This window comes from Lycorma delicatula, chromosome 8, assembly GCF_047948215.1.
Source record: "Lycorma delicatula isolate Av1 chromosome 8, ASM4794821v1, whole genome shotgun sequence".
Taxonomy (NCBI): domain Eukaryota; kingdom Metazoa; phylum Arthropoda; class Insecta; order Hemiptera; family Fulgoridae; genus Lycorma; species Lycorma delicatula.
Window position 1 is genome coordinate 19714563 of NC_134462.1, and position 22053 is coordinate 19736615.

Consider the following 22053-nt stretch of genomic DNA (forward strand, 5'->3'; position numbering starts at 1 on the left):
AGTTTTTCCTCTGGAGTTATGTTAAGGATAGAGTCTATGTAATACCCGTACCTGATCTGGACACATTGAGACTGAGAATAACTGAAACTGTTGTTAGTGTTATCAAAGAAATGTTGACCAACACATGGCATGAAATTGATTGTCAATTGTACATTCTACGAGCAAAAAAAGGCGCAAATGTTGAAGTTTATTGACATGGTATAAAAACCTTGATAATTTTTTCTTTCTTTTGCCACAAACCACACAGCTGTAACTAATAGTTTTTTTTTGTAATAAATTTTTCTTAATCACGGAAAGACTTTATGGACACCCTGTAAAATAAAATTGTGAAAACAGTTTTCACTATGAAGAGGTTCAGAACATCTCTTGGCTGTGTATATTTTATTTACTGATCAATTTGAATGAAATTTTCCATGAATATCAATATAAACCTTTCAAAATTCTGTCTTTTTTTTTGTATACAAGCAAAATGGTGAAAATAAGATTTCACTTTCCAATGGTTTAAAAAATTTTTTTAATAATAAAACAAACACTTCTTTAAAAAAAAACTGGATAAATATTACTACTCAAACTGAAGTTCCTCCAGAGCTACAAATTGATATCAATGCGTTGTAAATGATATGTAAGTTCCCCTAAAAAGGTCTGTAGGATTTGATGAATTCTTGCTAAAAAACTTTGAAATTTCTCATTAGAATTTATGATATGGTAATACACATGTTTCTTCAAATAGCTTTATAATAACAAAAAAAGTTATTAACTGTTACACCCAATAACCAAGTAATTAATTATTTACAGCATTTTCATAATGAGATGAAACACCAGTTTATTGGAAAATAGCTTACCTTATCTTTTGGAATAAGTGGGATTACATGATGATTTAAAACACCTAAATCTGTCAATAATCTGTGAAAACTTGAATCACAGATGTATAACTAACTATAAAAGTAAATAATTGTTAGTAATTAAAGTATTTGAAGATTATAATTTTATTTTGAAAGATCATACATCTTTTACAAGCAGTAAATAACGTAAACAGTAATAAAGTAAGTATATTTTTGGAATCTTGTTTATGAAAAATTTCAGCTAAATTAGTTGGTAAATAAAATAAATATGACCAATCAAAGATACAAACATTGTGGGATACATTGAGATTTTAAAATGATAAAAATTCATCATAAAATTACTGTGGTTTGATAAACCTATTGTTGCTTAGATAACAAATACTGTTAATTAGATTTTTTTGGTGAGATTTAGTTTTTATACATTTTAAAAAATAATTCATTTAATCAGATATTTTTAATCAATTATGAATATCAAATATTTTATATTCTACCTTTATATTGTATGCTTATCTATAAAATCAAGGTTATCGTAGTATTATTTACCATATTAGAAACAATATATTTTTCTTTCCCGTGGCATACATTAAAATTAAATTCATTTCACTTTTCTACATTTCCCTGGAATAATAGGAAGTCTTTTTTTTATTGTTGCTAAAATATTCTTGTTGATAAATCTTAATAATGAAATTAATAACTGTCATTTGTCTTATATATTTATTGTATTTGGGTGTAATATTATGTCTCTGGGAAGAATTTGCGGTAAGTATACCGCATACCATATCATTTACTATTTTATTTATGAAATTGTTAGAATTTCATAAGTTGGAAGTGATACTGAGTGATACAAACTAATTTCTACTTGATACATAGTAAAATAAATGTAAACATGAAGGGAGCATATAAATAAATATTATTTTAAGTAGGAAATAAAAAATTTTAATATGGCAGTAGGAAAACACAAATAGGTAGAAGTTTAAATTATTTTGTTATTAAACAGTATAAAAACTTGTTTTTTTTTTAAATTGAACTGATTCAAAAATAGTTTTTTTAAATGCATTAAAAAGGAAAAAATAATTATTTTTTAATGCCTTCAATACAATCTTTTAAACTTATTTTTTGAAGTAAGCATAAAATTTAAACTAGTTTCATAATTTGTATCTCGTGTCCTCCAAAATGAATCAATTAGTTGCTGAGTTAAAAAAGGGTTTCATGATTTATTGAAGGCATTATGGAAAAAAATGTCCTTTTCAGTACAATTTAAAAGAAAAAATTGAATAGATTTTGTTATAATTTTTTTTAAATTTTGTTATATCATCGAAGCTGAAATATGAGCAGCTTAACGAAACAACTGCAAAGAAAATAATGTTTTCTTGAAACAAAGCATTGTCTTTTTTTTTCATATGTTTATTGTAGTACAATTAAACAATGGAACAGGACTATGCTCTCATCTATTGCTTAAAATAAGAATCATCAACAGTGCAGAATCTGATCAAAATTTATGCCCAGAAAAACATATATATATATCTGTACCTATAAAACAACTCATCCTGGCCGACTGACTGATTCATCAATGCCCCACAACACTACTGAAGGTAAATTGATGAAAATTTGTATACATGTTCTTCTTACAGGATAAGTGCATACTAAGAAAGGATTTTTTTTTAAATTCAGAGTTTAAAGTGTTAAAATGAGTAACAATGAAATTTACTATTTTTTTAATTTCTTGGTAACAAATGAAGATACTTGATATTTGTTGTGTGTAATTTTCATGTGAAAATTTAAAAATTAATTTCTACATGTTTTGAAATTCTGAATTTAAACAGTTAAAATGGATTTTGAATCTTTTTGAAACCCAGTTATTATTTTTTTTAATTACTCTGTAACAATTGAAGATATCAATTTGACTTTTGGTGTGTGTAATTTCATATAAATATCTAAAAACAAATTTCTAGATTTTTTGAAATTCTACATTGAAAGGGGTGAAGAAAGGTAAAAAAAACAAATTGAACAGTGATAGCATATTTTTTCCATTTTCGATTATACTAAACGAGATATTCACTAGATTAGGGCTTGCAAATACTCTTCAGATAAATATTAAAACTATTTGCGGGTTTTTTGAATTTCGATTTTTTAAGTGATGCGACGGTGTACGGTCCGACAGTTAAACCAACAGAGCCAATGTTACTGTATGTGTAACGCGAATGGCTGCACCTGCCTCCAGTTATTTGGCTCAAAAACATAAAATAAAAGAAATTAAAATATTTTTAAAAAAGGAACAGAAATGAAGTACAGTCACCTCCTAGTAGTGTATATCTGGTAACGTTAAGAACCGGGAAAAATACATTTTTATCAGTACGAAGTACAGCTAACCAAACATAACTAAAAGTTTTAAGATTGAGGCAGATTGTTTTAGAAATTCACATTCCTGATCACTCAAAGTTTCGGGTCCTGTACTGACCAAACTGTTCTAAATAAATTTACAATACACTGATGTTTATAAAATTGAACAGGCTTTAATTTTTATTTATCATTGTTATTTTTCACAAGCATTAGTTTAATGAACACAGAGAAGTTCAAGGGGCAGAGCCCTCTGGCTAGACGGGAAGGGCGAACGAAGCGAGCCATGACCGGCTAAATATACCCTGACCGATGACTATACCAGAGTGTTTATAAAATGGTGGGCTGGCCATACTTTTTCGGATTCTACTTGTAAAAACAAACAAAAAGTATCCTTAGGAAAAATGGCAATTTCTCCTTCGTTCTCACACTGTTCGCCATTTTGTTATTTTTATATAAAAATTTATATCTCAAGTTCGGATAAAGGAATCATCACATTGATATTTTGTAAGCGTCTTTGTAATAAAGCTTTAAAATTATGAAAAAAAAATCAGGACTTAAATACCTTTGCAAATTACAAAATGGCGGCCATTTTTATTTTTCAATCCGTTATATCTCCATAAATATATGTTTTATCAAAATGTATGGTATTGCTAAAATATTAAGCCTTTTATTTTGAACAAAATGACATCTTTAAAATCAGTTAAAAATAGCAGAGTTTTTTAAATTGATGTAATTTTGTGTCTGTTTTCATGTCCTCCACTTTATGTTCAATTCGATTAATTATTAATTCTAATATTGTAAATTAGTATCAAATTAATTAATAATTTTCTCACAATAATAGACCTAATAATTAAAATCTAAAACTACTACCTATGATAATCTTACGTGTTAATTATTGTAGAACATAAGGTATACTTTTTTTTTTAATAAACAGTTAACAATTGTTAAAAGTTATAAGAGATGTTCAGTGTCCACCATTAGAGATTACCACCTTAAAAAAAAAAAAAAAAAATATATATATATATATATATATATATATATACTAGGTGATACTTTATACTGCATATCTGAGAAATATTTGTAGGCAGAAAGAAATTGGGTTCTACATAGTTAAAAAAATCTGCATTATGTGAGTTTTAATTTTTGTCGGCCATCTTGGTTTCGTCATATTGAATCAAACTTAACTTTTTAAAATAGGAAGGTGATATGACACATGATTTCGACTTAAAATTTTCCAAAAAAAGTAATGGTGAAACCCGCATTCATTTTTCTATTAATTCTTTTGTTATCGAGTTATAAGAATACAAAGTTGCAATGACGGAAAAATCATGTTAACAATAAAACGAGGTAAACAGTTAACTTTAAACAGTTCTATAACATAGATAACAATAAAAAATAACTAATTATTACAACGCAGCAACTTAAACGATTATATCAACTGATATTTTTACTTTAAATATTACAATATTTATTTTTACAAAAAATGTTTTCAATCGTGAATTACTGATGAAATAAATTTTAAAAGCATACCATTCTACAATAAATATTCAAAATGCTTCCCACCTCAAGTAATATCCGTTTATAACTTGTATCATGTCTGGTGGTACACCAGAAAATTCGTCAATTGTTCTTTTCAATTCGTCAATGTCTTCAGGTTTTGTTTTGTAAACATTATGTTTCAGTACCCCCAAAAAAAAAGTAATCCAGAAGAGACAGGTCTGAGAGATGGCAGGTCATTCTTTGGCTCCTTTACAATCTATCCATCGATTTGGAAATTGTTCATTTAAAATTTAGACAATAATTAAGTGTCCCATCTTGCTGAAACCAATGTTATTATTTAATTCTTGTCCAACATTTCCCCTGATATTTGGCAAAATTCTATCGACTAACAAGTTGCAGTAAGCAGTTCGTAAGATTACCATCTAAAATAAAAAGCCCTACAATACAATGATAACGATTCCCTCCCAATCGTTCACTTTCTAAGGGTGCTGTGTATGAGCTTCCAACATCCATCTGGGATTATTATCGCTCCAATATCGATTATTTTGCTTATTCACATGGCCATTTAACATAAAACTCGCGTCATCAGTAAATATTATTGAATTATAAAAATTTGCATCTTTCTAATTTTTAAATTATAATATCACAGTACTTAACTCGGCGGTCAAAATCATCTTCTTGCACCAACTATAGCTTATAAGGGTGAAATTAATTTGTTTTACGGATTTTTTGAATTGAAAAATAACCGTTGCCATATTGGACAACTTTCCGAATCGATGAATAAGGGTCTTCAATAAAAGTCTGCAATACAACTAATGACTTTGTATCAGTTGTGCCAGTTCTTGATCTACTGGTGAGAAGACGATTCTTTGCAGTACTGGTTTCTTCAAATCGCTGTACTGTCTTGATCACAGTCGATTTACTTATAGGTTCTCTGTTTGGAAATATATTATTAAATAAATTACATACCTCTTGTAAAGGCCGAACTCTGTTTCCATACTCGTACATCATCAATAGAGTTATTCTTTTGGTTTCACTTTAAGAAGGCATTATTATTATTTGAAGATTTAATATTTAATAAAATTAAATAAACGAACGAGGAAACTAATAATAAAATTTTAACCAAAAAACAAATTTTAACCTCTAGGCCTACAACTTAATTTTTACTAACACTATCAAATTTGACCAATGCAAGTACGTTGAAGTAAAAAATGAAATGAGGAGTTAATAGTTACATTGTTTCAACATAATACAAAGTACATTGTAAATTAACAGCTGATTTACTCAACTAAACTTTTTTTTTTGGCCGAATTCATTTATTTACTTACATTCAGCTTCTAGAGTGAAGTTATAAGCAAGTCATATGACTATGATCACGTGAAAGAGGGCCACCCAATAATAATGCTCAAATAATACAAAAACAATAGCATAAAATAACAAACAAACAATAGTATAACATAAGTAATATAACATTTGATAGTGATTTTGAATGTCCAATCAACATTAACATTAAAACAACAAAATAAATAACAACTTTAAATAGAACAGTAAACGAAAGTGTAACTTTGAAACAGCCAAGAAATACGCAATAAACATGAACACCAAGCCGAATCATCATAACCGGCTATCAACAAGATTAAATACACGGACCCTTTTTAGTCTCCTAATGTTCGCACTGTTGTCTAGCAGATTCAAAGCGAGACATGCTTATTCAACCTAGACACATACCTTAAAACTAGACGTTCAACTTCCTCACGAACGTATGGAATGCCTAGTAATCGTGAATCTCAGCATCCTCGCGAACCTCAGCGCGTGGGTTATGTTACGTAGAAGTTTGTTCTGAAACCGTTGACAGACCTCCACGTTGTTGTTACTGGCCGGTAGCCAGATTTCAATCCCTTCCTATTTGCATATTGATTTCAAGAAAGCTCTGTCGAGCAGAACCTTGTTGAATAAAGAGAGTTGTGATCTCTTACGAAACATCCTTCCTAAGCTTAATTTCAAGCAACTTCCTCTTTTTCCTAATATGATCTCTTCAAGTCAAACGGCGATCAAGGTAAAAGCCAAGGTACCGTACCGTACTGACTTCAGGTATCCTGTTACCGTATAATCAAACCGCAGGACAATATTACCTCCTCATCGTGAACGTCACGTGGCTGGACTTCGCCGGATTAACATTTGTCCTTCATGTAATAATTAAGTTAAGTAAAAAACCTAATACGTTTTTTAAGTTAGTATTTCCAGCTGAATTGTTTCATTTACGATAAGTAACAGATATCAGCCGATATTAACAGTAGAAGTTAATTTCCATTTAGAAAATACTATCAGTTGATATAACCATTTAATTTATTGTTGTGTTGTTAATTATTAGTTATTTTTTATAATTATCAACACTATAGCACTGTTTAAAATACGTTATTGTATGCATTATGAATGTAAATTGCAATAAAATTGTTCATACAGCTCGTTTTACTTGGTTTTATTGTCAACACGATTTTTCCGACATCGCAAATTATCAATCATTACCTCTACGATCCCAAACCTAAATCGACTAAAACGTGAACATCTGAATTATCATTCGCTCATTCACGGACTTACAAATGAGATGCCAGCTACCTGAATTCGGGCCCCTGCATGGAATAAATTTTCGGGTTGGTTCAACAATCACCATCAATATTATTATTATTATAATTATTATCATTATTATTATTACTTAGTTAATATTTATTTTAATAATAAATGTATAGAGACCTGTTAAAGAATTTTACAATAACTCATGTATTCTCAAATTTGTAACAGAACAGAATTATTACAATATATTTTTAATGTTTTAGGGACCTTACTACATTAAAGTTAAACAAATGGGTCGATGTCGTAGAATGGGAAGAGATTCTGTTATTTATTCAACAAAATTACATAAAGTGAATCGGACTCATCATGGATACACTGCGAATGTCACATTTGAAAATGACGTAGACGGTTGGGTAAGTGTACATCAAAAAATCGTTTCATCAAATGATGTAACGAATTAATAAACGATTTTCTGATCATATTACAAGTCAATACAATTTTTTTATTGGAATTAATCATTTATTTGGTTTTGAGTTTTACGTCTGATTTTTTTTTAAGTTGATTTTTTTTTTGGATAATAGTCCAAAAATATTATATAACTAAAACGAGACGCTTTCTAAATTTTTAATTTTATTAGAGGTTTTTATAGTCATTTAACCTCAATTAGCGTCATCAGTCGACAGATGGTTTCTTCTTACATTGAAGTTATTAGCAAAGAGGCTGACTGCTAGCTTTTTTAGTTGATTGTTAGCTTTCTGAATAGTAAATTTTTGATTATATTCTTTAGTGTGACACCATTTTTACATTCGGGCCATCATATCCTTAGAGCTATGCCGCAAGAAGGAAAGTGTGGTAGTCAGTTAAAAATTGGCGTTTGGCATTTTTTTTCATTTCCGACGTTTCATGACCCAGGGATCCCGAAAAATGGGGGGGGGGGGTAATATTCGTACATACGTATTTACGTGCGCTGGCGAGTTTGAAGCTTAATAACGTTTGACTAGATAAACCAGTTTTGATGACATTTTGTACAGGCTCGTACTTCGGGGCAAAATTTGTTTGTAAAGGTTTGGGGTCAATATCTCTAGAAGGGGGGAGTTTGGGATCAATTTTATCAACATTTTGTAAACATAACCCCACTTTATATTTATACTCAATTCAGTACATGTGTGCATGCATATCTTACCATTATTAAAAGAATTTCCCCCAAATTCCCCTTCTCCCCCAAAACCAAAAAATGTATTACCTTTTTGTTTAATGACCGACACGTTATTTATCAAACTTTTTAACCGAATTTTTTTTAATGTTTTCTTAGGCATAGTAGTATTGCAAGCGACCCCCCCCCCCCAACAAAAAAAAAACTTTAGGTGCATTATTTTAGGTTGGGGTAACCGATCAGAGTTTAAAGATATAGATTTTTGAATTTTTCGAACTTCTTTGGGTTTATTTAAACTATTAATAATATCAAAAGTTTAAATAATAAACTTTTAGTAATAATACTACCTGCAGGACGTGCCTACGGCACGCCTCCGCAGCTAGGTCCTCCAGGCGGGTTGCCCTGGCGGGTGGTGTCTCAGAGTGGGATTATTACGTGTCCAAAATTGATTACCTCTTGTATACAAATATTTTTCTTTGAATGATGAAAGTTGGTATAACCAAAGTTAAATTAGAAATTTAATTCTAGAAATTGATACTAACGAATCGAGAATTTCTGCTAGTGATCGGTCCATTCCGGTGCCTACTTTTTGAATAGAGTTCATTATTTTATGAAGAAAACAATCACATAAATAAATAAAAAAATGTTATAACACCACTCTTAAATTAAACGCACTAAAATGTAGAGAAAACAAAAACCCTTTCTTGTTAAATGTGTTTTCATTAAATTTATATTGCTATATTTTAAGTTCATGGTCTTTTTCACTGTGTAAAAATTTTCATTAATGTATAAACTGATTCCTCAGTATTAGACACAGTTTCTCGTAGGTCTTATTTAACAATTTAATAGGATCGCACAAATCCCTAAAAAAGTTTAACGTGTCGTCCAGTTAACGTTATAAGAACTGCTACTTTACGCTCGGGTTGACACGCTGTGTTTGCAATGAAGTATTGATTAAGCCTATCCTAATAAATATCTCAATCTTCAACAATTTTGAATTCGGACATGGATCCAATATTTGAAAAAAGTAACATTTTGTGGAGTAGTAAACGTATCTTTCTGACTAGCAAAATCATTTGCTATTTTTCGAAGGTTATTATGCTCAGATTTAATCTGTCAATTGTAGTTTGCATTTCAGCAGTTTGTTGCTAATATTTACTAACAGTAGAATTTAATTCCTTTATCGTAGGCATTTTTAATTTCCTTTATTACTGTCGTAACAGATTTCTGTTATGAAAAAAAAACTCACTAACACTTTACTAACAGTTCCAAGTATAATGTACTTCGAAAATATACTTTTGCCTTGTCGCCAATATGTAGTGTGTTAACTGTAAAGTTCAGTAAATACTTATATTAGTTAATATCTAAATAATTACTTTTATTAATAAGAAATAATACAAAGTGAAGTACGAGTGTATATCAAAATATCATCACTTTACAATCCCGTCGACATACTCATAATAATAATCATTATGCGTACGCGCAAACTTATTGGTTTCTAGCATGAGTGACGTTTTGGAGTGAAACACAAATTTACTATATTTCACTCTAAAGATCAATAAACTATCAGAAATATGATTTTGATAATTACACGGCATTGAAAGGGTAACGTAAGCGTTATGCGGTAATTTCATGAAAATAATACTCTTAATTTATTTTTATTACTAGTGTTACTGACAACAGGTTAGGTAACTTGATATCTCCCTCCAACTATTACTATTACAACTAGTACTATTCATTACAAATGAGACACTCTTACGTAACTGAAGTAATTACTTTTATACAATGACGACCAGTTGTTATGATTTTAATAGTTCTTAATTTAATTTACGTTTTTAATTTTAATGCTTTAAATTATTAAAAAAAAATTCTCTCTTGAGAATGGTCGAATGACCGAAAGCGCTAGAGACATAATACAAATTATTGGTAAGGTTAACTTTTATTTTATTTTTATAACTAATTTCATATACCAACGGTGCCATGTTTGAAAAAATTTAATGTAGAATAAAATTAATTTTTTTTTAAATCTGAAAATCTGGGTATTTTTTCATATCAACTCATCAGAAATTAAGGACTCATCATTTTGATTTGCGTGTTTATTGAACTCATGTCCCATTAGTTTGAAGAAATATATGTAATGTGGTAACTGTTACCTTTTCTTTAATCTCTTTTCTTCAAAATTTATTTTACTGTAAGAAAAGTTTGAATTTTTAATGTTTTCATTAAAATTACTTTGAATAAGTTGTTAGTTTAAATATCTCACTAACAGTGATTTCAATAGTCTGGTATGGTATTTCCAGATGGAATTTTTTTTGCAGTTACAATAATTGCAATTTAAAATAAATTACAATTTTTGCAAATAAAAATAAATTTGAAGTATGAAATAAAATTATATCCTGTCTAATCTTATCTAGATTTAAATTTGATGAGTTAAAGGATATAAAAAGATTTACAATCAACAAACAAATAAAATCTTGACCTGAAAAAAATAAATGTAAAAGGAAATATCTAAAGAGATTTTAAATAATTATTGGTTAATAAATTAAAATTATGTAAGAAAGGAAAATTCTATTTCTGATTTTATTTATATGTTGAATAAAAGAATTCCATACCAGGCTAACTAAAGTAATTGAGGAGTGAAATAGTTTCTGTTTATCTTCTTCACAGAGTTGAATTTAATTTTGAATATCAGCATGCCAACAACATAAAAATTCAGGTGACATTCAGCCATATAAGCAACTTCTTCACTCATTTTACCATGAGGATTTGCTTACAATGAACATAATTACAGAGAAACAATATTCACTAATGCCATGTGCACTGAAAATGATTTATATGTGTTAGAACCATAAGAAAGTCTAAGACAAATTGTATAAGGAATAGCATGCCATTTGCCAGGTCTCAGCATATACATAACAGTCTATCTAGATTATTAATCCTCTGCCAATTTTTTTTTGTCCATCCATAGTTCACTTGCATCTGTTAATGTAAAACAACAAATTTTAACCATTTCTGTGGGAAACTAGATTGTATACACTGTCATTATCAGTAAGTGAGATTTCTTAGAAGTTTTTCCTTTAAAACAAATAATTTTGATTGAAGTAAAAATATAAGTGAATTATCTAATATTAAAAAAAAAAAAACTTGATAATTTATTTAGTCTTAAGCTGGAGATAATTTATAATTTATTTCTAATGAAATACAATTAAAAATATTGTAAAAAAAAGCCAATATGATAAGTTTAATAAAATACAACTACTTAAGTGATAATAATTAAATAATGTTATAAAACTTAGTATAGAATACATTAAACATCAAAATGAATTAAAGGATTGACTTTCAAAATATGAAGGTTGTTCTTAAGTCTTCTGATACTATCAGCATTATCCTCATGAGTTTACTGCAGCACTTTGGTTAATGCAATTCTCTTAAAAGAGGTTAGGAAATTGCTGTAGTATGTATTTGAATAATAAGAGGGTCATTGAATAATTAAAGAGGACAATTCACTAAAAAAATTATTATTTATTTAATAACAATAAAACTAACACTTCTTTTCAACATAATCCCCAGCTTAATTTATTGCATTTGTCTCATCTTTCTATAAGCTTTCTTATTCCAATAATAAATAGAATTATTACCTTTGGAATCTTGAGCCATTCTTGTACCATATTTTTGACTTGCTCAGTGTTGTCTAACTTGGTTCTTTGTAAAAATCTTGAGAGGATCAAATAAAAAACCTATTTGATTGTTCAAAATTGGGATTGTAAGGTGGATGTGGCAACCCCTTCCAACTCAACTTTTGAATAGCTTCTGGTGATTTTGAGTGTTATGGGGCTGGCATTATCATACAGGAGAATTTTCTGCTATACCACAATAGTACTCACTGTTGATCATATATACATTATTCTTCCAAAAAATTGCAGTAAATTTGACCTTTATAGTCCCAAAACACTGTTAGAGAAACACTTTATGCCTGACTAATATGTTTTGAACTTTTTCTCTTTGGGCAAACTTGGATAATTCCATTCAGTACTCGTGACATTTAAATTCCGGTTCAAAATGATTAGTCTGAACTTCAATACATGTTATTAAGCAGTCTAAAAAAAAGTGGTCTAAAACCACTGTTAAATTTTTGTTTTGCAGTAATTCAGCTTATCATGGATAAAATGAGCTGTTTTGCACTACAAATTTCAGTGATTTCCCAAATTCTTATTCGTCTATTTTATGAATAAGATCATTAATGTTATTTTGCATGGTGTTGTTTGAAACTTCCTCTTCTCTTTTGCTATGATGAAACTTGACAATATTTATTTTGTTTGATTTAAATTGTTCAATCCACTTATGAAAATTTTCACAGTTGGTATGCTTTTGCCATATTGTTTTAAAATCTGCAATTAAATTTTTCCTAGTTTTAAACCTTCAGAAAACAAAAATTTTATCACATCACATTGTTCTTCCTCAGCACAGCTGATGTTTTTAAATAAACAAAAGAAGTAATAATATTGAAAATACTTTTCGAATAGCTAATATTTTTTATATGGGAGTTGCCAGCTTGAATGTTAGGTAGTTACATTATTTCTTACTGAATACTTTTTACAATTTTGTCATTTCTTTCTTTAATTTATTGAAGAATCCTTGTACAATGTGTTTTTTGTTGAATATATGTTGAATGATTATGTGCTTGTATTTAAGTTTCAAAGACAGGTCCCATTATCAATAGTATTACCAGACACTCCACTGATAAAGTGCAGATTTGAAAGGCCTGTTGGAAGAAAAAAATTCAATGCCTGCTGTTTATAGTTTTTAATAATTAATAATAATTTTACAGTACTACATTTTATCATAATATTCAGGTAGACGTACAATTATATCTCAAAATAAACATCACAGATTTTAGGTTAGTGTATATACATGTAGTTTGATGTATAATGAAATTTAAAAAAAAAATAAAATAAAAATTTAAATAGCTGAATTTGATAGTTTTCTAGTTGCTCAAAATAAAACATTTTCATCAGTTTTAATCCAATGCATATCATCATCTTATCAGTGATTTGTAATAATAATAAGTATTTTCTATTAATTCAATTCTGTTACCAAAGCCCCAAAAAATATGTTAAGTGGACATAAACCAAGATCCTGTACTATGATAATGTTAAATATTCTTGATAAATAATTTTTAATTTATATTACAGATTCAGATGTATGTGGTGACTAAAGGGACAAATGGTCGATGGAACATTTTAACAGATGTGTCTATGGATGCTTGTGAACTTATTGAAAAATTTGCTAAGCGGTTAATAACAGATATATATGAATCTGCAAATGAAGAATATACTTGCCCCATCAAAAAGGTGAGATTTTCTTATCTGTATTAACTTCATTTTATATAACTATAAACAAATTAAAAGCAGTATTACAGTTTCAGTTAAATGCAATTTAAAATTGAACAAAACTAGTTTTCAGATTAACCTAATTTTATTGTAGTAATTTGTCTTAAATATACAAGGTCTGTAAATAAAGGAATGAGACTAGTTTTTTTTGGGAGCCAAAGTGGCAACACTGTAAAGCTACTAGTAAACATCCATATGTTTACTATGAACCATTTACTATAACCATGGTTTACTATAACCATTTATATGAACAGCTGATTTATATTAGGTATTAATATTTTTAATCTATTGTTGCCACGTGAGATATAAACAAACTTTTCGTTAAATGAGTTTTTGTTGTGAGTTACAAAAATGAGTGATACTAATTATGAGCAATGGTGTGAAATCAAGTTTTGTGTTAAATTCGGTGAGAATGCTATTGAAACATCTTCAAAATTGAAAAGAACGTATGGAGATGACGCTCTGTCATGAGCCCAAGTTTTTAGTTGGTTTAAAGCATTTCAGGTGGCCGGGAATCAGTTGTGGATGATCCAGGCTCTGGAAGACCGTTAACGTCAAAAAGTGACGACAATGTTGGGCGAATCAGAGACTTGATGCGGTATGACCGGCGATTAACTGTCAGAATAATTGCAGAACAAATGAATTTTAACCATACCAAATTTTGACAAACGAACTGGACATAAAAAAGTTTGTGCAGAATTAGTCCCAAAGAACCTCACTTTTGAACAGAAAAACAACAGGGTGTAAGTATGCCGTGATCTTTGAGGGCGAATTAAAACTGATCCTGATTTTTTAAAAAAATGTTATTACTGATGATGAATCTTGGATATTTGAGTACGACCCAGAAACAAAATGCCAGAGCAAGGAGTGGCACACTTCAAACTCACCATGCCCCAAAAAAGCAAAAATGAGCAAATCAAAATTCAAAACCATACTAATTTTTTCTTTGATAGTAATGGCATTGTCCATAAGGAGTTTTTGCTTACAGGACAGACTGTAAATCAATATGTTTACCGAGAAATTCTTGAAAGACTGCAGAAAAGATTTGCCCGTGTAAGACCAGCCGTCAAAGAAAACTGGATGCTGCATCATGACAATTTACCTTGGCACACTGGACTCTCAATTAATGAGTTTTTGGCAAAGAAAAACATTCATGTAGTTCCTCAACCACCTTATTCACCTGACTTGAGTCCCTGCGACTCTTTCCTGTTCCTGACTTTTAAAAAAACACCTGAAAGGATACCATTTTGGAGCAGTAGAAAACATTTTAAAAAATGTAACCAACCATCTGATGGATATTCTGGTTTCTGAGTTCCAACTCTGCTATGAACAGTGGGAAAACACATTTTAAGCATTGCACGGCTTCCCAAGGGAACTATTTTGAAGGTGATAGACTCCATGTATAATTGAACTGTAAATAAAAAGTTTTTCTGAATCATTACTTTATTAACAGACCTCATAAATTACTATTAATTAATTTTATTAAAAATCAACTGGATATTATAGTCTTGTGTAAATTAATTGAAAAAAGATTGGTTTCTTATAGAAAAATAGATTTATCATTTGAAAATGACAAAATATCTCAATTTTTTCTTTCAGTATTTAAAGATACCAATGGCTTTAGCAGAAAGACGATTGATTAGAATAAACTGAAACTGTTTGACATTCAAGTCTGCATTCCTGACAGAAAATACCAGCTGTTCAAAGAGAATTTTCAGTATTACACCCTCTTATGTTTATTTAAAAATGTCAGTTCTGCTTGAAATGTGAATTAAAGAATACAGTATGCTGTGATAAGATTTTTATTTTCTGAAGATATAAAACTGGCCCTAAAATTCACTCAAGGATGTAAATAAAATTTGGTAAATCACAAAGATACCTGAATTCACATTTGTATAAAACAAGATGATTTATACAAATGCCAATTTGTATAAATTGATGGTTTTTAGAGGAAGGATGGTTTTTTTGATCGAATAACTTAAGATGACACTTGGATTCATAATTTTGAACCAGAATTAAAATATCAGAGTACGGAATGGAAACACTGAGTTTGATCACATGGAAAAAGTCAAAATCTACGCATCAGTCGGTAAAGCTATGCCAACGGTGTTATGGAACGATAATGGGTCAATTTATTATGATTGTATAGAACAACATACAGCCAATAGGGAGTACTGTTGTGACATGTAAAAAAATAAAGTGAAACCTACAAAAAGGAGCAAATATCCTGGTTCTCTCTCAAAAAGCATAATTCTTCTGCATAATAACCACTGCCCACTTATTGTTTAAGAGATGCAGGAAACTATTCAAAAGGTTGGGTCAGGAGGTGTAACTACCTCTATCCTACAGTCTGAATCTTGCACCATCAGAAAGTTTTGTTTGTTTGGTCCTCTCAAAATGTTTTCAGATGGCACCAAGTTTAGTGGCAATGAAAAGATCAAGAATGTGGTACAAGAGCTGTGAACAATTCTTTGTATGAAATAATAAAGCTAATAGCAAATACAAACAAGTACCTTAATATGTAACTAGATAATTATGTTGACAAGGAGCATTAATTTCATTGTCATTGAATAAATAATGATTTATTATTATACCCTCATAAATAATATTAAAATAATTATTTAGTACTTAATATGTTCTTCTTTAGTTGTAATAATTATTTTAATCCTTAATCAGACAGGAATCAAGTCTACCAGTAGTTTGTACTTTTAAGAATCTCTTTGTTATGAAAACATACCCATATAAGTGATGAAATCATAGATTTCCACCAATCTCCAATAAACCTTTTAGTCATACACCTCAACTCCAGCTCCTGAAAGATCTTTTTGAATGTTAATACTGTGTTTTTTGTTTTTCAGTTACATCATACTTTTTTTTAATAAAGCTTAGTACAGTACAGCCCCGCTAAAACGAGGCTAGATATACGGTCGATACGGATATAACGCGGATTATAATCTGTCCCACAAAAAATATCCGAGTATATGAAAAAAAAAAAGAATGAAGACATGCTAGTCACCCTACCACTGTATTTGATATCGGCATAAGACTCACCATAAATGCTTTGAAATTGTCAACAAAACGCTTGTAATATAACATCTGTCAATTGGTCACGACCAATTTTAATGCCTCGGAATTCCCAAAAACATGATTCAGTAAAAGTAAACTATGATTCTAATACAGTAATAGCTGAAATTCTATTGATATACTGCACATGACTCATTTCCTGTAACAGCGATAAGACCATCAATGTGCTGCCTGTACAAGGCACAGTATACTGTAACTGATTGTTATTACGTATTGTGATTTATTACGAGCTGCTCTTTCTGTGTTTGTCAGTATAGTTAAGTTTTTACGTTGGTTAATTTATTAAATTTTGTAGTGTTTGTTTTCCCTTCTTATTTGCCTAACATGTCGTCTAAACGAAAAACGTATTCTGTAAAGGAGAAATTATTGAAAAGATTAATGCAGGTCGTTCGAAAGCCAGTTTATCCTGCGAATTCGGTGTGCCTGAATATACTGTACGTGGTTGAATGAAAGAAGATAAATTGTATTCATTTATTGATTCAGTGGATGAAACAGTCGGACTAGATCGCAAAAAGGTTAGACTTGGTGATGTAAATGAGTATGTATCTTTGGTTTTTGCAAAAACGGAGTGAAGGAAGGCCACTATTAGGGCCAATATTTCAAGCTCAGGCACTAAATTTTCATGAAAAAATTAACAACGGAGAGAAATTCATTGCTTCTAGCGGTTGGTTATCGCGTTGGAAAATCTGTCATGACATAGGCCAAGTAAATATCGAAGGAAAATCTCGTTCAGCAGATGCAACGACAGCCGAACATTTTTCACAAACAATATTACAAACAGTTATAGAAGAGAATAACTTCAGTAACGAACAGTTGTATAATTGTGATGAAACTGCTTTATATTATAAATTATTGCCTAGTCTGGTATGAAAATGAACAAAGAAAGGGTAACTTTTCTTTTGTCTGCCAATAATAAGTCAGCAAATCATAAATTGAAGACGTTGCTCATTGGCAAGTATGCCAGCCCACGTTGCTTCGAACACGTTAATGTGAATTCATTACCGATTATTTTTAAAAATAGAAAAAATGCGTGGATGACGTGTAATATTTTTTTAACGTGGTTTGATGTTGTAACATGCTACAGATTTACTCACTGTATGGTCAAAGAACACAGCTGCCTTCAAGCTCAAAATTTGTAAAGCTGTATACTAGTATCTAGAGACTTCTGGAATGTTATCTATCTTTTATGCTCTACTTTTTAGACGATTTTTACATAATATTTCATCCAAACAACCAGGATTTTTTTCTCTTATCATCCTCAACTGGTTCCTTCCTTCACACCTTCCCTTTTCTCATTGTGTCCACACATTTCAGTTTCTTTCCTCTTTTACATTAAAATATTTCAACATTTTTCAGGAAAAAATTAAACTGCTTGTTATTTGTTTATGGTCTTCAGCATATATATTATACTACAAAGTTAAGTACACCTTTGACTAGAGAGTAAAACGAAAAAGCGTAATTAATATATATACAAAATTGTAATATACATATAATAAAATTTTATTTGAAAGTCCAAGTTTAAAAACTGCACAGAGTAAAAAATTAGAATTATATAACATCATATCTAGCTTTAATATTTGTTAAATTCAAATGAAATCATCTGTTATTTCTATACATGGCCTAAGTGGTTCTTGTATTATGTGTTACAGTTTAATGTTCTCTACAATTTTAGTTTGGATTGTCTCTTCTTTCCCATTTTTGAAGTGATGATTTGCAATCCCTTGACTGTTTGGTGTCAAATCAAAGAGTTCATAGAAAATCAAATATGTTAACCACACTGCATCAAACAGTGGATATCATTCTAGTAAAGCCATTTTAGTTTGATTCACAATTATATTTTTATTTAAATAGATATTCTGCAGTTTTTATGTCGGATATTTTGATTCTCGGATTATAGGATTGCTTCAGTCTAAAAAATATCTTATTGCTGGATGATTATTTTTGAGAAATTATTACTACTATATTTATCTGCATAGATATATTTTAAAGATAATATTTGAGGAAGTCAGTGACATACACAAATAAGAGAAGTGGTAATAAGAGAAGTGGTATAATCTGTAGGGTGGTTATTTTTGGTTCCCCTTACTGGAGCATGTTGTTTATTAGAAATGCAATTCTGGCACACCACCTCATCAGTGGCCTGCTTAAATATGTGCAGAAACTTAATCATTACAGTTTCTTGAAGATTGAATACCTGCTTAATCTCTAGGTAGTGTGTAAAATACAATTGAACTAATTCTATTATAGATAAGAAGTCAAGTTTTGTTGTAAGGTACAAACAAACATTTCAGAAGTATTAGCTTAAGGTTTCTGGGCAGACGGGATTTACTTGTTTTAAGAATAGTTAGTATTTTTATCTTTTTGAATTTCTGAAGTACTTTTTACCTGACTATAATACAGATATTAGAGGGAAGTTTTGTTAACCACAAACATTGTAATTTCATGGTTGTGATTCCTGTTATTTTTTTTACCAGCTGCTTTTTGATTTCTCATTTGTTTGGTATCTATCCATTCTTTCTCTTTATAGAATGAAGTAGAGATATTATCTGAGGTGGAGTTGCATTTCTTTATGACAAATTTTTCTTGACAGATATACAGAATTTGTAATTTGGCATGATCCTGGATGAGTTTGCAATGAGTTAGAAATAAGTACATGGTTATTTAATTAAATTTTTTTATGTTGACTGAACAACCAGATAGGTTTATTATGCCCTTGATCTGAGAAACACCAGCTAATTTTTTAAGAATACTTCACACTGTTCTACTGGAATGTGGGAAATATAAGCAACTAATTAATTATTACATTTTATTGTAATAAATTATAAGTTTTTGCCGTGCTATATGCAGGTTAATGTTAAAATTAATCTGCAAATGTTAACCTGTAATTAAACTACAGAAGAGTGATATAGCCAGTTTTTTGTATACAAGTAAAAACATACTTTTATATTTTTCCCACACCAGTTGTTCACAATACTGTATTGGTGCATCCAGTTGTTAATGTATTGTATTATCCAGAATTTTTATTAATACGGTTACCCTTCAGAATATATGAGAGGTGGCTGAAATGTATTTAGAGTGTATAAAAGCAGCTGCCATCTTATAGTTTCATTTCCCTATTCCTATCAAACACTCTTTGACCCATGCCCGCTCATTTTCTATCAGTCGCTATTGATATGTATTTGTGCTCATTTGATATATCAGTGCATCTAGAATGTGTAGTGATTGCATTTTTAATAGTGGAAAAATAGAGTGCTACTGGATATTTATTGATTTCTTAAAGCTGTTTATGCTGATGAAACTACAGATCAAAGTACTATGAATAGGTGTCAATAAAATTTTGTGCATCAAAAGCCAGTAAGCAAATATTGATAATGAACCTTACATTGGTCAATCAGTTTCTGTGATCAATAAGAAGCAGCAAAAGGGTGTTGGATGAATTGATTCAGAATGATTGTTGCATCACACAATGCACTGCTATTCAGACAGGCAAATTGAAAAAAACAAGTAGGATCCATTACTTCACAACTGGGCTACCATAAAATCTGTTTGCAGTGGGTGCCTTGTAAACTCACAGTAAAGCATCAACAACAATGAAAGGAATGTTGTAAATACCTTCCAAAATGTTATTGTGAGAATGGGATAATTTCCTTTTCAATATTATGAAAAAGATAAAACTTAGATGCAACATTATGCCCAAAAGAAATACGGCAGATAATTGAATGCCAGCACTATGGTTTGTCATAAAAACAAAGATTCAAAATGCAACCCTCTGCAGAAAAATTTCTCTTAACTGTGTTCTGGAATTCCAAACATTTGTGACTAACTATCTAGAAGCTAGGTCAACTATAAATTTTGTTTAAAACAGAAACATTAAAATACTTGTACCAAATTCAGTTAGCTTATAGAGTTGAAGTAAACAAATTGCACGTACAAGTGTTCAGGTGGCCAATTAAAAAGCATCTTAAAATTGAACATGAGAACAAAAGAGTGATCATACGTGAAAAGATCAAGGGTTTTAATAAAACTGAAAGACATAATATTATAAATTTATAAACATTTGATAACATGAGTACTATATGACTAATTAATTATATGGTGACTAATATGAGTAATGATTACTGTGTTATATATAGAGGCTGTGTTATGAATCAGGACTGATACAAGGGATGTGATTCAGCAGAAACATAATGAAATCACTAACACAAATGCAATGTTTGTTTATTCTTCACTCTACAAGCTAAGTGAATGCAGTATAGGAGATGTGCTTGTTGTGTTGGTTATGTTGATCAGTGGAACTGATAATTCTGCAATGTAATTATGCTTTGTTACACACATTGTGTGCAAGACTTTTGTAAAGATGTAATTTGAACCTATTCCACAGCATCCAACTCACCAGATTTGGTACCCTGCAATTTTTACTTCTTTTCACAATTAAAGAGGGATATTAAGGATATTCATTTCATTACAGATGATGAATTGAAGGATGGAGTAAGGTTGTGGATCAAGGAAAAACCACCAGTGTGGTGTTTTATTTGTTTTCTTCATTCCTTTGGGCAGACATTCATTGCTAATTCTAACCAGAAATTTCTACAAAAGTACAAAATTTTGATAAAAAACAAAATTAATAAATAATTCAATAATTTTAAGAGATAATAAAAAGAATTATGCATGTAGGATGGAATTTATTCAATTATTTTTGTTGTTATTTTTTATATTATATTTATTAGCCTCTATATAATTAGAATTATTTTGCTTGCTGAAGTGGAAAAATGAGATTTTTTAAAGCTTTCTGTGACAATTTCACAATAAAAAAAAGAAAAGAACATTATAACAAGAAAATGGAATAAGCTACTAAAATGGCAAATTAATTTACACTTTGGCAAGTGTTTTCTAGCTTAAAACCTGGTGGATTTATAGGAAATGAATAGATTACATAGAAATTTAGTTTATGATTAATATAATAGTTATACAAGTAACAAATCAAATCAGTTGGTGATTTGTCTAGAAACTGTAAACTGCTTGAAAGACATTGTCAAAAAGTAAATAAAAAAAGCAGTGATGATAGTTAGGTGTATAAATAATGAGTTTTTGCCTAGTATATCAAAATGAAAATATCTCAGTTCAAAAGCAAGTATCAATGGTACAGTATGATTTCTACTACGCTTATGTAGTG

General features: G+C 29.8%; 1 protein-coding gene across 2 annotated transcripts in view; it reads left to right on the forward strand.

Moving 5' to 3' along the window:
* The first annotated feature begins 1465 nt into the window (after window positions 1-1465).
* LOC142328824 (uncharacterized) overlaps window positions 1466-22053 on the forward strand; it is a 33489-nt gene continuing 12901 nt past the window's right edge. For both annotated transcript variants that reach the window (XM_075372892.1, XM_075372893.1), the window contains exons 1-3: window positions 1466-1601; window positions 7517-7666; window positions 13599-13757. In XM_075372892.1, coding sequence (XP_075229007.1) covers window positions 1524-1601; window positions 7517-7666; window positions 13599-13757 — 387 coding nt within the window. In that variant the 5' untranslated portion in view covers window positions 1466-1523. The remainder of the gene's footprint in view (window positions 1602-7516; window positions 7667-13598; window positions 13758-22053) is intronic.